The 14,804-nt window shown below is 40.8% G+C and overlaps 1 protein-coding gene and 1 non-coding gene across 2 annotated transcripts in view; both read right to left on the reverse strand.

Moving 5' to 3' along the window:
* Nucleotides 1-877: 877 nt before the first annotated feature.
* Trnam-cau (transfer RNA methionine (anticodon CAU)) lies at nt 878-949 on the reverse strand. The gene has a single exon. It is a non-coding gene; the product is annotated as a tRNA-Met (tRNA).
* Nucleotides 950-3,781: 2,832 nt separating this feature from the next.
* Nucleotides 3,782-14,804, reverse strand: part of LOC130691031 (neuroligin-4, X-linked-like) — a 34,923-nt gene continuing 23,900 nt past the window's right edge. Inside the window, exons 4-10 of the mRNA XM_057513937.2 lie at nt 14,273-14,347; nt 13,905-14,030; nt 9,161-9,840; nt 6,928-7,118; nt 5,609-5,721; nt 4,840-5,242; nt 3,782-4,762 (exon numbers count right to left, since the gene is read on the reverse strand). Of these exons, the coding sequence (XP_057369920.1) occupies nt 4,303-4,762; nt 4,840-5,242; nt 5,609-5,721; nt 6,928-7,118; nt 9,161-9,840; nt 13,905-14,030; nt 14,273-14,347 (2,048 nt within the window). The 3' untranslated portion in view covers nt 3,782-4,302. The remainder of the gene's footprint in view (nt 4,763-4,839; nt 5,243-5,608; nt 5,722-6,927; nt 7,119-9,160; nt 9,841-13,904; nt 14,031-14,272; nt 14,348-14,804) is intronic.

Here is a 14,804-nt window from a genome sequence, read left to right on the forward strand (position 1 = left end):
CCACATAAGTCGTGCCACTTGTGGGAAAAACTCACGTTTTTTATTTATCAGATCCGTGGTCAACCAGCAGCAACTAACAATAAAAAAAGGCAGGATGCAGTTATGGGATATATACAGTATAACGAAGGATATTTAACTGATTGGGCACGGCCGGAGCAAGGAGTGCCGTAGACCTTCCGCCCTCCAGCCACCTAGAATTGACTATACTTTTAAGTTTTGTATTTTCCAGAAGGAGCTCACGTACAGAGAGATTGTTGCTAGGATTCTGCGTAATAATAAGTTGCTTGGCATCAGAAAAAACATAAATATTCTGGGGGATTTCATGCTTATCGGAGCATAACAAAATAGTTGGACCCCCTATATAAGAGATCGGTATATAGAGAGACAAGTCGGTTATACATACATTATTAACTATAGGAGCAAGTACACTTTTACTAGTAGCCTTGAGGAGAGAATAATCCACTTCATAAACTACGTGGCGAACATGTTCTATGTATACTCGAGTTCATGGCTGGAAAATGTGTGATTAACTAACGAAAAGATTACCATATACAACTCTATAGGTGTAAACTAACAACACAATGGATCGGTTTCCTTAATTAAACTTTTTTTAAATTTTATATAAGAGGTGTTTGTTATTCACATATTAATCAGACTAGGTTACACGTTCTGCATAAAACAAAACGTTTGGTCTGTATTGTATTGTAGCATAATGTGATAGTTTGCACCTACCAACATTTCCACTTCCTTAACTAAACGCTGGAGATCACATGCCCGTCAAAGAAATTACCGTTCTTTTTACGGAAAACTGCGCTTTTTCCCACGAAAATTCACGAACATCAATCATGACGAACTTATTTTAAAATTAATACGGTTTTAGCAGAGCGTGGTTTCGATCCACGGACCTCTGGGTTATGGGCCCAGCACGCTTCCGCTGCGCCACTCTGCTGTGTAATTTTATTTACGCAATCGGAGTTAAGTGTTTTTCCTGACGGTGTTCTTAATTAACACATATGAAAAATAAAGAAATCAACAGTTAAATGTAATGTATTTGTTTGGTTTTTTTATAAAACATGCGTTGTTGCAGTTACAAGCTTTCACAGTTAGATTTGGGGTATGATTCATTGGATGAAAAAAATTGGCATTAAATTTGGTGACCCCAAGTAATTTTGAATTGAGCAACACAAATTAGGAATGTGGAGGCCAATATCTCACACGATTCCACCCTAGTAGGGTGACCCTACATTTGTCCTGAACGCGTACTCAACATGCACATGAAAGGGATCGTCATCGTCTATTGCATATTACTACATTTTATTTGCCAAAATCACATACTTCCCTGCGGACATTGCATGATAAGAGGGACGTCTATTGTCTCATCAGTTTGTTATCAAATGCCGATTGTTTTACCGCATTTTGCTATGATACTGTTTGAAGACAGCTGTTTTAGCAAACGAACTTGATTTTACTTTCCTCTCGAGCTTATACAGCTGGAAGCTTATAATCCCGTTCTTTAGTTGGCTCTTTGTGAATCGATTCTCGGTTCAACTAGGCTCACAGGAACGCTCGGTTCCGCCATGCTCTCTAACAAGACAACTCTCTACAATACCATTATAGGGTTAAAGACAGCAAAAGCCAGTAGGACCTTGCCCCGACGCGTATCTGACTTTGTACTATCAGCTCTAATTGGAAGCAAACATATCGAACCAGCCATAAACCCTTTCCTGTCTGGTGGAATGCCCTATTCAGTAAAGAATCTTAAATGAATGCATGTCAACGCTTCATTCTGTGGTGGCGCCGACAGACAGGCCTGTGTTTCAAATTCAGATGCTTTTTCGGCAGTTAAAACCCTCTGCTGTAATTAACAATACGTCGAACAAACTATCAACAGCGTCTTGCGCCCCTATATGAGCCCACACAATGCAAGTGGCTCACACCTGAATAACCTTTGGTATGCATCTAAAGGATTTTCACTATAAATTAAGAAATGCTAGAAACGTATTTGCGCGCACCGCACGAATGTTCATGTCTTTTCCTTTCAACTAAATCAATTTAAAATCGCACCATAATAAGATTTGGGATAACTAAAACTCCTACATTTTTTCTTTTACATTTCTTTCACGACTTTTTACGAAAAAAATGCAATTAAGGGCTCTGGTGAACGGCATTTTTTTTTTCTCAGTAGACGCATAAACTCTCAATTGCTTTTGTGTTCGAGTGCCAGTGGAGTGCTCGATTAACCGCGACTCCATTCTTCTTTCGATTGGATTCTAGGCTGCGAATCGATCCCAACACTTGAAGATGGGACTATCTACAAAAGAGAGAGGGGCAGAAAAGAACAATTTTAGGTCGCTTCTTTTTCTATATACACGTAAACCCTTTAGAAAACCAGCTGATTCACTTCTATCTAGTCTCTAGTGCAGATACGCGTAGCTGAATAGCTAGCGACGATCGTCTAATCCTATTTTCAAACTGGTCCCACCACGGAGACTAGCAGATTGGCCTAACCTTTTCCTCTCTGAAACGCATTGATGGCTGATGCCAAAGCCTGTCTGGAACATGCACTCATTTGTTGGAGAAAGCGGTGTGCGTGAATCAGCGTAAATGTTCGTCTTCCTTTTCTTCTTTTGAAGATTATTGGTGTATAAATTTGCCGGCGAGCTCTCACAGTGAGAAAAAGAGAGAAAGCGCACGTACATTTGGAAAGAAAAAGGGGAAGATACAGTCACCTTGGAAACACTAGTGAGTACGGATGTATCTGTTTCATTCAGGACAGTTGCTGGCACCAAATGTGTTCCATAACCCCGGCAAACGAGCACCGCGACTCGACGTTGCGTGCTTCTCTCGAAATAAATCCGAAACATTTTTGTTGTAGACGGGGAAAGGCATTTTTTAAGCTGTGGAAGAACAGACTCTTTGACTAGGGATTTTTACATATCTTTTTTGTAACCTTTTCCTTTATGCAGTTGAGACATGTAGGCACAGACTTTTCCTTTCTTTTGCTAAACGAAGATGGAACGGATAGCACCTCTGCAGCCAGTCAAAAGAACTTTCATTCGGATGTTTTGTCTTTCCGAGAGCGTGGGTATTTCCGCGTACAGTCGGGAAGAAATCAATACGGTGCTTGCTGAAGACAACCAAAATTCACTTGGATTCTGCATTGATACACGGCGTCTAGCAGCGTCCTTTTAGACAACAAAACCCCAATTTTTGCAATATCTTTTGTATATTTTGACGAGCATAGTGTTGCTGAGAGATACAGTACATATAATGCAAAACGATAAGAAATTCACGTTAGAAAAAGAACCGAGAAAGCTGCATATTTTTTTACTTTAAAATGCGAGGATGTCTAAGAACAGAAAGATAGGAGGGACGAGTCGAATGAGTGAAACAAATAGCTGTTTTATTCCATCTGTGATTATTTCAAAAGTCGTTTTAGCTCTAACTTGCGGGATACCACATCACAGACCTTTTAAACCAGAAGAACCAGGTGATTGGCGTATTACGAATACCATGTAGAATATGAATTTTGAAAATTCAAGCCTTTTCTTCTACATTCTTTTAAATTTTGTATCAGAATTAAAACTTAATCTTCTGTGCCCATCAGCTACGCATATCTTGCCATCGCTTGTGACATTTCGCCCTATATTGTTGGACGCAATTGTCCCTTTAGTCTTTTATAGCCACATCCCAATGTATACCACATCAAACTGTCTCGGTTCGTCTCCTTTGGCCGAAATCCCTTTAAGAAATGGTAGGCTGCAAGGAAGCGAACGAACGTTCGAAATCATTTCGCATTCGCAATGCAAGTGTATTCGTATCAGATTTTTGAATCCTTGCGAGCGAATAATAGTACAGGCGATCGCACGACGTCAGCGCACCTCAATAGGCGATTAACATTCGACACCCAAATGGGTAAACAAAGATGAACGGATGGGCGTGTGCTTTGAAGAAATGATAGTAAGGAACACGTATGTACACGCAGCGTGCAATTTTTTTTCGAGACTATTATTACAAACTAAATACAGACGGAATGTGTTGTACACACAGAGAGATGCTTGTTACACAAGCGTACGCATACATACTATATATCATATACAGCCTCCAAAACATCCGTTGCAATAGTGGCACATGGGAAAATATCAACCGGGAATACATCGGATCGAATGGCATACGAAATACATGTGTTTGTATTAAATGGAGTACAATAATATATATCATAATTTTTTTTAATCACATGAAAAAAAGAGTGTAAATAAATTTCAAAAATCCATGGAAACAGAACGTAATTTAAAATGCCTTTTAGAGGAAATCTTTATCCGGTGGAATGGGACTAGAAAGGTCGTATCGGACGTCGAGTATAGTTCTATCTGGTACTTGTCCGCTCATTTCCGCCGACGGCGACGTGATCGTGACGTAATCACAGCACCGCTGTCGCTGCAGGGTACCTACGCCAGCCGTTCCACCCGGAGCGATGCCTATTACTCCGCTGCCTGACTTTAAAATCGTTCCAGAACCATTGCAAGACGAAGGAGGCGTCTGCAGGAAGAGCGTTTCGCAATCGGTCTCTCCCGGAGTGTGACTCCGCATGATACTTCCATTGACGGAAGTCAACATGCTGTGTGATACATCACTGACAGAACGTTGGACATTAGCGCCGGCCTGATGCTGGGCCAGCTGCTGCTGTCGTCGACGATCTCTGCGATAGTAGAGGCCGGCGAACGTGAGCACGTTGAGGATGAGCAGGGAACAACCGATGGCGGTTTTATAATCGTGAAAGTTTGGAATCCGGTTTAAATAAATTTGTTTTATGTAATGGAATGAATGGAATGTTTACCTATTGTGACGCTTAGGGCTGTTGAATAGACAGTTGAATCATTGGTCATTGAGCCGGAACCAGAATTTCCGGTCTGAGTTGACTGTGATGACGAGCTGTTGTTGACGTTGGTCGTGGCATTTGAAGTCGATGGCGAAGCGGTCGGGGTGTGTGGCTGTGGGATAACGCAGGTGACTTCTTTTGTTCCGGCAGTCCGTTCTTTCGTGACGTCGACATAAGAACCGTTGACCCATGCCGGAAGAGATAGAGCAGATCCAGTTCCGGCTGTTTCCAAACCTTCGGGCGTCAGAATTCCGTGCCCTTGCTGGACGTCGTGCTGGCCCGTCCGCTGCAGTTCCGGCAGCAATTGCAGCAGGACAGCCATGCGGTGAGCCCGATACTGGCTTTTCATTTTCGGTTTGGATCCTGTTGCATATATGCAAATAGCATTATATCATCATGGTTGAATACTTAACGTAATAGGATATTGTAATACGGTTCATTTAAGTTAAAAATTGAATTCTGTCTGTTGGTATATCAAATGAGACAGCCACTTGGTCTAGATTGAAGTTTAACAGCGAGCAAACCCATTCATGAATGCATGAAGCTCTACAGCTCACACGAGCAAAAAACAGTTAATTTGAATAATTGCATTATTAATGCCAATTAGCCTAAAATTTCAAAAGTATCTCTAGGAATATGTAACACAACTGGCTGAAATCAAAGCTACCAAATGGCATAACCCTCCATCCTAATGTGTAATGCAATAATGGCCATGTAATAAAAAATTACCTATTTCCATGTATTTTCTCTGTTTCTTATCGTATGGTTCCCAAACGATGCTCTTGAAACGATTGCGTTCTTTACAGAGTCGAAGTTTTTCGTCTTGCGGCTCGTTCGGATTCCTGCGGACAAACGAAGACATGAGATTTTGGACAAAAGATCGTTAAATTCATTCATTATTTCTTATTGGTTCAATGCACGTCAAGAAAGAGCGAATGCATAGCTAAAAACTAAAGAATAAAATGTTTGATAGATCAAAGAGCTAACCATGCATTTTGACAAGAGTTTTTCTTATTGGCACATCAGCACTTTCCAAAGCTGTTTTCAAACTTTGGTTGTTTAGCTGCTGCCTGTCACGAGCCAAACTTTGCAATCATGCGCATCGATGCCATTTTCGTAATGGAAAGTTGACTGTAGAGAGCCCCAGTATTATCAGTATGAAAACACTTAGATCTTACTAGAGTGTAAGCAAAATTTGACCCGTTCTCGGTACTCGTAAAAATCGTTGCTAGACAACCGTTCAACTTAAGCGTAGGACGGTCATCAACGGGCAAGTTGTGCCATTTGGGCACTGCAATCGGAACAAGTACATAACAGCCTATGACATAACTTATTCGATCGAACATACACTTTTAATTATTGCCGTCGTATAAATTGATCATTGATGAAATTTAAAAAATGTTTAATCAGAAAATTGTTTAGCCCTATGCGCGACTCCCGTTCAATAATTGGACTTGTCTTTTTTCGCATTAGGTTGGCGTCATGGAAAAGAAGACTCATATCTTCCTTTTTGTAATCACACACAAACGTTGAAAGTGTCGTGCTGTGAGATAGAATGAAAAAGTGATGCTAGCCGTGAAATATTGTCGTTATTGCGTCTCATCTTATCGATTTCCGACTGACAAATTTCGTTTTTTCTCTTATATTCTTAGCACGTCGCTGGACGCATAATACGTGTCTAGGCTTATATTCTTCTTCCCTTCGACTGCGGCAAGGATTGTTTGCTACGACACTGTTGTAATCCGTGTTACGTGGTGGAGAAAGAGTCACAACTTGGAGGCATTGAAACGAAAGATTCCCCATTTCTCAGCGAAGTGATGGATGACAACAACCCAAGGAGTGTAATCCCGGTGTAATCACAATAGAAGCAAGCTTGCGTGTATGAACATGTAGGGCCTATTCAGTCTTACTGTGAACAAAACTAATGCATTCTCGACGTCAGTATAGATGCATTGCTTTCACTTAACCTTTTTTTCTTATTCAATTTAGATTTGATATCATTTTTACCTTCCTGTAATTGTATAGTTCGAATGGAACGCAAGACTTACCCAGAACGAGCGAAATTGGCGAATAGAGTCATGATGGCTTCCGAATAGGAGGCATCCTGCTTACTGGAGTAATTACGGTTGTATGGCTGTTGCTGTGAGTAGCCCCCTGCTGAAGTAAATAGTCCATTGGTCGTCAATAAGGCCGATCCGAGTACTAGCGACAACTCAAAGCCGTGAACAGCTTGCGGTCTCTGTAAAAATCAGCAATAGGGTTATGTTATTATCAGCATTGATGTTATTATTACAATCGCAAACACGAAACAAAAAAAGGGAGGGGGGAGGGGATAAATGCCAAAGAGTTAAAAAACCCTGATAGACTTATGTTTTTTTTCCTTTCGCTGTGTTGCTGGCCAGAAGCTTTGACCTTTTTTCCTTTTACCGTCTTTTTTCAAAGAGGGAGTGTAACTCTCATTTTTAATTAAACAACGTCAACGCGTAATCCACCTATCGCTGACAAGCCATTATAGCCTTTTCGTGTGCGTTTGCGTCTGTATAAATTTTGTTATTCTATTCGTCGTACCCAACATTTATTGAGCATCACTGACGTTCGTATGTTCGCGCAGCAGTTAAGCAGGGATGAACTTACGGTGCTCATTCTATCGTCCGAAAGGCCAAAAGGAAACGAGAATAATAAAAGAGCTAAGCGTATACAGCACTTTAGAGGTCGTCAATGACGGCCATAACTTACTAATGACCTGGGCTAGGTCCCTATGAAAATTGGCTCTCGAATGTTGTGCTTAATTTCAATGACGTCTAGCTATAGCACAGCGCATGTTTTACTACGCACTATTCGCAGTCTATTCGTTTTTATAACGACCCAGACCTGAGCTACCATCAGGTATAATGAAACAAATAAACGAACGAAATAAAGCGCATTAGTTAGACCGCATTTTTCAGCGCAGAGGAAAGAGGTGCCTATCCAACATCTGCATTATATGCGAAAGTGCCCGTACATTCGTAATAGACGCGCCTCACTTAACTGTTACATAACATTTATCTTCTACGTCACGTTGCATTGAGAAAAAAAGACAGAGTAACAGTAAAAAATAGTAAAAAAAAAGGACAAACTTAAATATGCATGTACTCTGCACACACGTGCAGCGCAAAGCTAAAGAACAGATGGCGACGACTTCTACGCAGGCAAATACAACCGGCTCGTTTCAAGTTTGGCTACCATTAAAGTTGCTATATGTGTGTGGCTTCACTGCTAGACGACCAAGGATCTTTCGGTTGGTCCCTCGGTTCATTATTCGTACCATTACAACAGCGTGCAGTTTGAACACACACACACAGAGAAAACCAGTTAGTTTGACAGGCTACACGCGGTAGAAAGAAGGAGGAAAAAAAAGGTTCTATTTTTAAGTGGAAAGCGTTGACTATTGAAGTGCCAAGTTTTCATCGCTGGCGATGTCTGTAGTCCCCCCCCCCCCCCGCACGAGATGGAATTGCGGGGGAAATTGCGTTTCATTCAGCGGTTACTCGTTTTACTTTGGACCTTTTCTCTTCGTATACTTCAGACTCGTAGATCGGGACTTTACGAATAAACTTTACTAATTGAGACAGTTCAATTCTGATGAGTCGCGATCTTATGTCGTCATAAATGACATTATAAAAAAAACGGTCCTTTTTACGCGCGATACTCTTTTTATTGCTTTTTTTTCAAAAATTTTGCGTTTGATATCGTGGCCAACATTTCGCTAAAAATGACTTGCCGTTACTTGGCTGAATGCACTTGAATCGCAACAAAAAAAAATGAAAAATAATAATATAGACATACATAAACATGAGCTGCTATAAGCATCGTAGAAGCGAAATATTGCCAATAAGGAAGAACGTCATGGCGAACTTTTCCAATTTCCCATAGCGCCTTGTACATTCGCTCTTCGATCCATAAAGGGTTTATGCAAGCGTGTACCAAAAACTGGCTCATTCCGAACAGAATCGAACCATTAAAATGAAATAAGAAACGTTTTTTTTTTCTTTTTAAATATTCAAAGCGTAGACTATGAAAACTCCAAACCTCCTGTCACGCCTCATTTTATTTTATTTCCCTTTTTTTCCGGTGGCAGTAATAAACTTGAGGTACTTAGAGCAATAAAACTCAAATTTTTGCGCTATTCCTTGATCCATTTTTTTTCGTTCACGTGTAAGCTGAACAGGATAGGGCTCTACAATTGCATTTAAATGAAGAAAACACAAAAGTAAAAGGAATTGATACAAAAAGGACAATTACCTGAGTAACGGTCGGATCGATGATGTAAAAATAGCTGTTTTTATCCGGCGAAGTGAGCGTGTCACCTAAGAGGATGGCTGGAGCTACATACTGGCCATCGCTTAACGCCTCCACTGTTGACTCGCGAATGCTAATAGGATGCTGTATCGTCCGTTCCCAGTCCGTATATTCGTTGACGAGTGTCAGGAAGATTTCCGTCTGGTGGTAACGGTAAGTGTCTGCAACGAATGCGCGGAGCAGCAAATCGCGTTCGACACCATCCAGACCTTGTTCGCTAGCCAATTCTGAAAGTTGGAAAGCGGATTCGAATCCGGAGACACCAAACAAACAATCGTAGGTTGGTCGGCCATCTTCACTTCGCTTCCTCGGGCCTGGCGATGATGACGCGGGCGACGAAAGATGTTGACCGCGGATCACAACGCCGTCGATACTCGGCCCGAATGTGGTGCGAAATCGACGGAAAGCGCCCGGTCGTCCCACTTTCGCAGCCGCCTGTTCAATCCTCTCCAATGGGGCGTCACGCATGCAATTGAGGATCGTCTCGGAATCGCTACGGTCGCCCACCAAGTGGACGCAGTCGGCTGCTTGAGCCACTTGAAGTGCCACATCGTTGGCGTCGTTTACTAAAGCCCAAGAAGCTAAAGCCGAACCGGACATCATAATACCACGGTGAAATAAACCTGTAAAAAAAATCAAAGAAAATCAATGAATATAAGACAAGAAAGAAAAAAACATGAACATAATTTTTTACGAAACCAATAAAAATAAAAACGAATATGGGGAACAATTGATATGCAACAGAGACGGGCAGCAAACGAGTTACCCACATTAAGATAGTCTGTATTATAGCCTTACGAGTGCGCACAGTTCACAAAAATAGAGTTACGAAGATGAGCTGCAGTTGGGCAACTTTTCCATTCCAAAGAAAAAAAAAGGGCAATCCGTGATTCCATGACGAAGTCTATATTACTGAGCGTCAATAATCCCATTAAAAGTTGGCTGCAAAAGGAAAGGAAAAACGGATTCATGTTTCGCAGTCAGAATTCATAATGAACGTATCAGTGACGCTACCTCCACACAGTCAAGCAGGATTATTTTTTTTTTCTCTTAAGACCTTAGCAACAAGACGATAAATGGATATTAAGATGGGGTCTACATTTTTATTACGGCTAGCTATAGTTCTTCTCGCCTTGTGTGCATCGGTTAACCACCGCCAACCGTGCGGCCTGATCTCTTCTATGGATTTACGCGTCCCTCCTTCGCTCAGATGGAATAAACTACATAACATCCTGTGTGCGATGCGGAAACGAGCGGTTGTGGTGCGCTGGCACGCACGTAGATAAGACAAACGTCTTAAAGGCGCTATGCTGGGTATAGTCTTTGTGCTTAAGCCAACACGTCCAGCCCCATACATTGGGACGCACAGTACAAACATACATTGTCAAAGGCAGGGCTAGGATGAGAAGCGAATATCCGGCAGCGCCTAAATCACAGGAGGCCGTCAAGTCAACCGCGGGAAAGGCCCTGAAGAGCAGTAATGAACACCCCGTACATCACACGGAACTTTGGTCGCTCTTCCCTTTTTGCTATTTCACTGCCTTATTTGTGAGGGCGCTTTGTTCCCGAATATCGTGTACGGGGACGGTGGTTGCGTCAGCTAGGATTATCTCGAGTCTATATGTGTACACAGGAAACATTACTGTTTGTTTGGCCCATTCAAAAAAGGAGGAAAAGCTATTTGTTTTCGTTTTTTTTCTTTTTTTTTCATCTTTTTCTTTATTTAGGTTTGTTAATTCAAATGTGTTTTTAGTTGAGCATAGGGTTTTTTATATCAGGTATTTATTCGTCTTTGTCACGTGATATAAGATGCGCGGCTGGTGGTTGCAGATTGATCGCTTAGGGTGTTTGCTGTTCAAGGATTCGGAAGCGAAAGGTCGTCGTTACATCGCCAAATATGCTTTTGTAGTAGCTCGTTTTCTTGCATTTGCCTGTAGGCTATAACCTTACCTAAAAATAACGTGAAGTGAACAACATCTGTGAATGACCATCAATCTCTGCCGCATTGCCCTTTTCTATGTCTATAGAAGGATGATCTACGGCTATTAGCTCGGTCATCTGATCGGTTGGTATAAATAAAGAATTGCTTCGCATGCGTATTCTGACGGCGAATGCCAGTTGGTGGGGGAACCAATCAATACGAAACCCAGACAGTACAAAGTGCAAAAAAAGAGGGAACCGGGGTTGGCTCTTTACAGTCACAAAGTATATGGTTTGTACCACGCCTTGATCGAGATCGATTCGTCAAAGCTTCCATGTTATATATAAAAGAGAAAAGGAAAGAAAACTTTTCCAATTAGGTTAGCACATTTTTTTTATTTTCGTTGCTGATTCTGTTTGTGTGTTTTGGATTCGAGCTGAAACAGAATAGACAGCGACCAATTGCATCCAGCGCCAGCACTCTAACTTCGATTCTGGTTCCAAGAATCGAATAAATGGAATAACAAATTCGAGGCTAGATTACATATACCCTTCCAGCTCCTACGGATCTCTACACCGAGACTTCATATGAAAAGTATTCTATTTTTGCATTGTTTTTTTTTATTCTTTTATTCACGGGAAGCACGAAAGGTAAGACTGACATTGGCAAAGCGCCGTTGTAACGTAGCGTATATTATTAGCTCGCGTTTCTAGACTTTTATGATACGCATGAGTTGAACTATTCGAACTTGAAAATGTTCTGGTAACCACACCATGGTGTTATAGTAGAAAATGATCGATCACCGACAATCAGCATTTTTAAAATGTAGAACTGATACGAGCAAGCTGGAAATGGCTGAATAGGAAACACAGGCAGAGACGCAGGGTTTCTGATGTTGCGAAAGAATTTCTTAATACCATTAAAAAGGGATTTCTTCAATCAATTTGAACGTAGGCTACATAAAATCGCCACCCATAAGTAGTGGTTTCTATAAATAAATTTTAGAAGAGAGATCACCCTTTCATTTCCTCTTCCTGCCAATTTACTTTTCACGAACGTTTTCTAGTTCAACAGCCTTAAAATGGCAACTTACTCTTACCAAACACGGCAAACAATATCTTCTCACATCTAGAAGAATTTAAAGCTGCTTCAGGAAATATCTTTAACTCATTTCCCCGTGTGCGCATTAATGCATGCTAATATTCAACGATGTGGGACATGTTTAAACACGCTGATTCTTCGAGATAAAATTATAAAGAAGGTTCAAAAGCTGATGCCATTCGCAAGCGGCATAGTAAAGAAGGTAGTACACGGGGATTGATGATGCCAACTGAACCGCTTGCGCTGCTATTCCAGTTTTAAAAAGCAGCCGCAAAAAAAGCGGCAGTGTCACAGCTTGTGTACATATAATAAACTGAAGCCTATTCCCTTTCTTTGTTGAATCAAGTGGCTCGTTTCGGCTACCGGTACGCGGCGAAGGAGCCTCACGAACAAACACAACAGCCTTTCTTTTACTAGGCGCAAACACGGGGAGGATGAAACGAAAGAAAATGTTTTTATCGATACAAAACACTCTACAGCTATTTTAGAATATTGGGATGGTCGGAGAAAGATGACTCGTATCTATTTATCGATGATCGATGGCGAAATGAGATGTTAGGTTTTCCTCAAGTTGTGCCTAACAGATAGAAAACTGTGGAAGAAGTTAAAGCGCGAAAAGTTTAAAATTAAATGCTTAGAGGCTTATCTTTTTTAAAAATATTTATTATGTAATATCAGCTTACGTAAGCCCATCAGCTAATTTATATGTTTTTTTCCTGAACAGCGATGATAGGCGTTAACAAGAGCTTGCATTAAACATTTTGAAGCGTCGCCAATTAAGCCCCTTCCAAAGTCAAATGCCATCTCAACGCACAAGTAAAAGAAAAGAGATGATGAGCTTTATTCCTTTGAAACGTGTCGACGAAGCGTTGCTTTTATTAACTGAACTATATAGACCTTGGAATAGATTCCTTTTTTTTCTCTATTCGTCTTTTCTTTGCTATGCCTAAGAAAAGAACGGCTTTTGATTGAAATAGGAGGGAGACAATTGAGGGTAAAAAAAAAGTAAAATGCTTCGAAAAAAAAGAGGGCTGTCTCTGCTATTCGTTTTCTTGTTGTGGATATATCTAAAGAGGGACTCACCGCCACCACTTCCCTGCTCTCTATCACTTTCCGCTTAAGTAATGAGGACCAAAGGGAAATCAAGCGAGCGGGCGGAATAAGCGGCCTGGCGTCTGTGGCCCGCCCTACTGTGCCTATATAGTCCTATAGTTTACATCAGGTCTACGTCCTTTATTTTTTTAAAAGCGACAAAAAAAACCAATTATGAACGCGTGGCAAAAAGCTGCCGGGCGTCAGACATCGTGAAGTCAACAAGAAATGACGTTTCTTGATCTCAGCAGCGCTTTTTTTCTTTCTTCCAATAATAGTTGGGTTTTTTTTTCAGTGCCCTTTCTTTGCTTCTCCGCCCCACAGAACACTCGAGAAAATTAGAATTCAAATTCTTAGGTGCCAATCTCAGACTTCATAATGATTCTTCAGACTGAATAAAAAAAAAGGAGAAAACGATTCCAACTATCCGCCCTCCTGCAAAAAAAGGGGGAAATGGTATTTTCCACATAGTTTTATTGGATGTTGGCCTTACTCCTCTAGTATACAATGCCCGTTGATTGTATTGGAACAAAGAAGATCCTCTAAAAAACGCATTAAAAAAACACTTGTTACCATTCACGACGGCAGGTGACGTCATAAGGAAGTGAACGCATGAAGCACCTGCTCCGAATCCGACTAGGGTGACACGTGCCGGATCTCCGCCGAATTCTTGGATATTTTCTTGTATCCAATGTAAAGCTTCAACAGACAATAGAAATAAATAAAACAAAAAGAAATGTAAACAGCAACTAGAACAAAGACGAATTCAACGTATTGAAACAACAGTCTATTGCTGCTCTGCCAAGGCTAACAATAGAAAATGGCAAATTAGATTGTTCAGAAACTTAATTTAATAGTATGATGCAAATCAGCGTTGATTTTTGGCTCATATATGTAGAATAAGGTGATGCGACTACATAGAAAATATACACCTAACTTACCCGCTACTTGATCCATCAGTCCAAAGTTGGCCAGACGAGGCTTGCCTTTGGGCCAGCGACCGATATTAAGGAATCCTGCAAACCAAATTGCGAAATTTTGAGAAGACAAGTATTAGCAACATAAATAGCCTCGCGTTCCGGTTTTAAATATATCTACGTCATGAAAAACTAATGATAGGATTCACAATGTCGTATCTTTTTTGCCATTTTTACTTCGTTTTGAAAAAAAAAAAGAAAAACGGACAATGACTGAATCAAAATACGCATAACAAACTACCGGTTCCTTTGATCATCCAGCACGAACAGAGGCTATACATTTAGGCTAACAACGTTGACTAATTTGGTATGTGTTCTATTTACAGAAATCGTATATAATGGAGTCTTAAACAAGTAACTCTATATAGCATTTGAATTCAAAAGTTACGTTTTGCCCGCTACAGGAACTCAACCGAGAAAATTGGCGAGACTATATAGCCGGGAAATATTCTTGCTTAATATGCTATTGTACACTTTGCTGTATACTTCCCTTTTA

The sequence above is a fragment of the Daphnia carinata genome, chromosome 1 (genome assembly GCF_022539665.2).
Source record: "Daphnia carinata strain CSIRO-1 chromosome 1, CSIRO_AGI_Dcar_HiC_V3, whole genome shotgun sequence".
Classification (NCBI taxonomy): Eukaryota; Metazoa; Arthropoda; class Branchiopoda; order Diplostraca; family Daphniidae; genus Daphnia; species Daphnia carinata.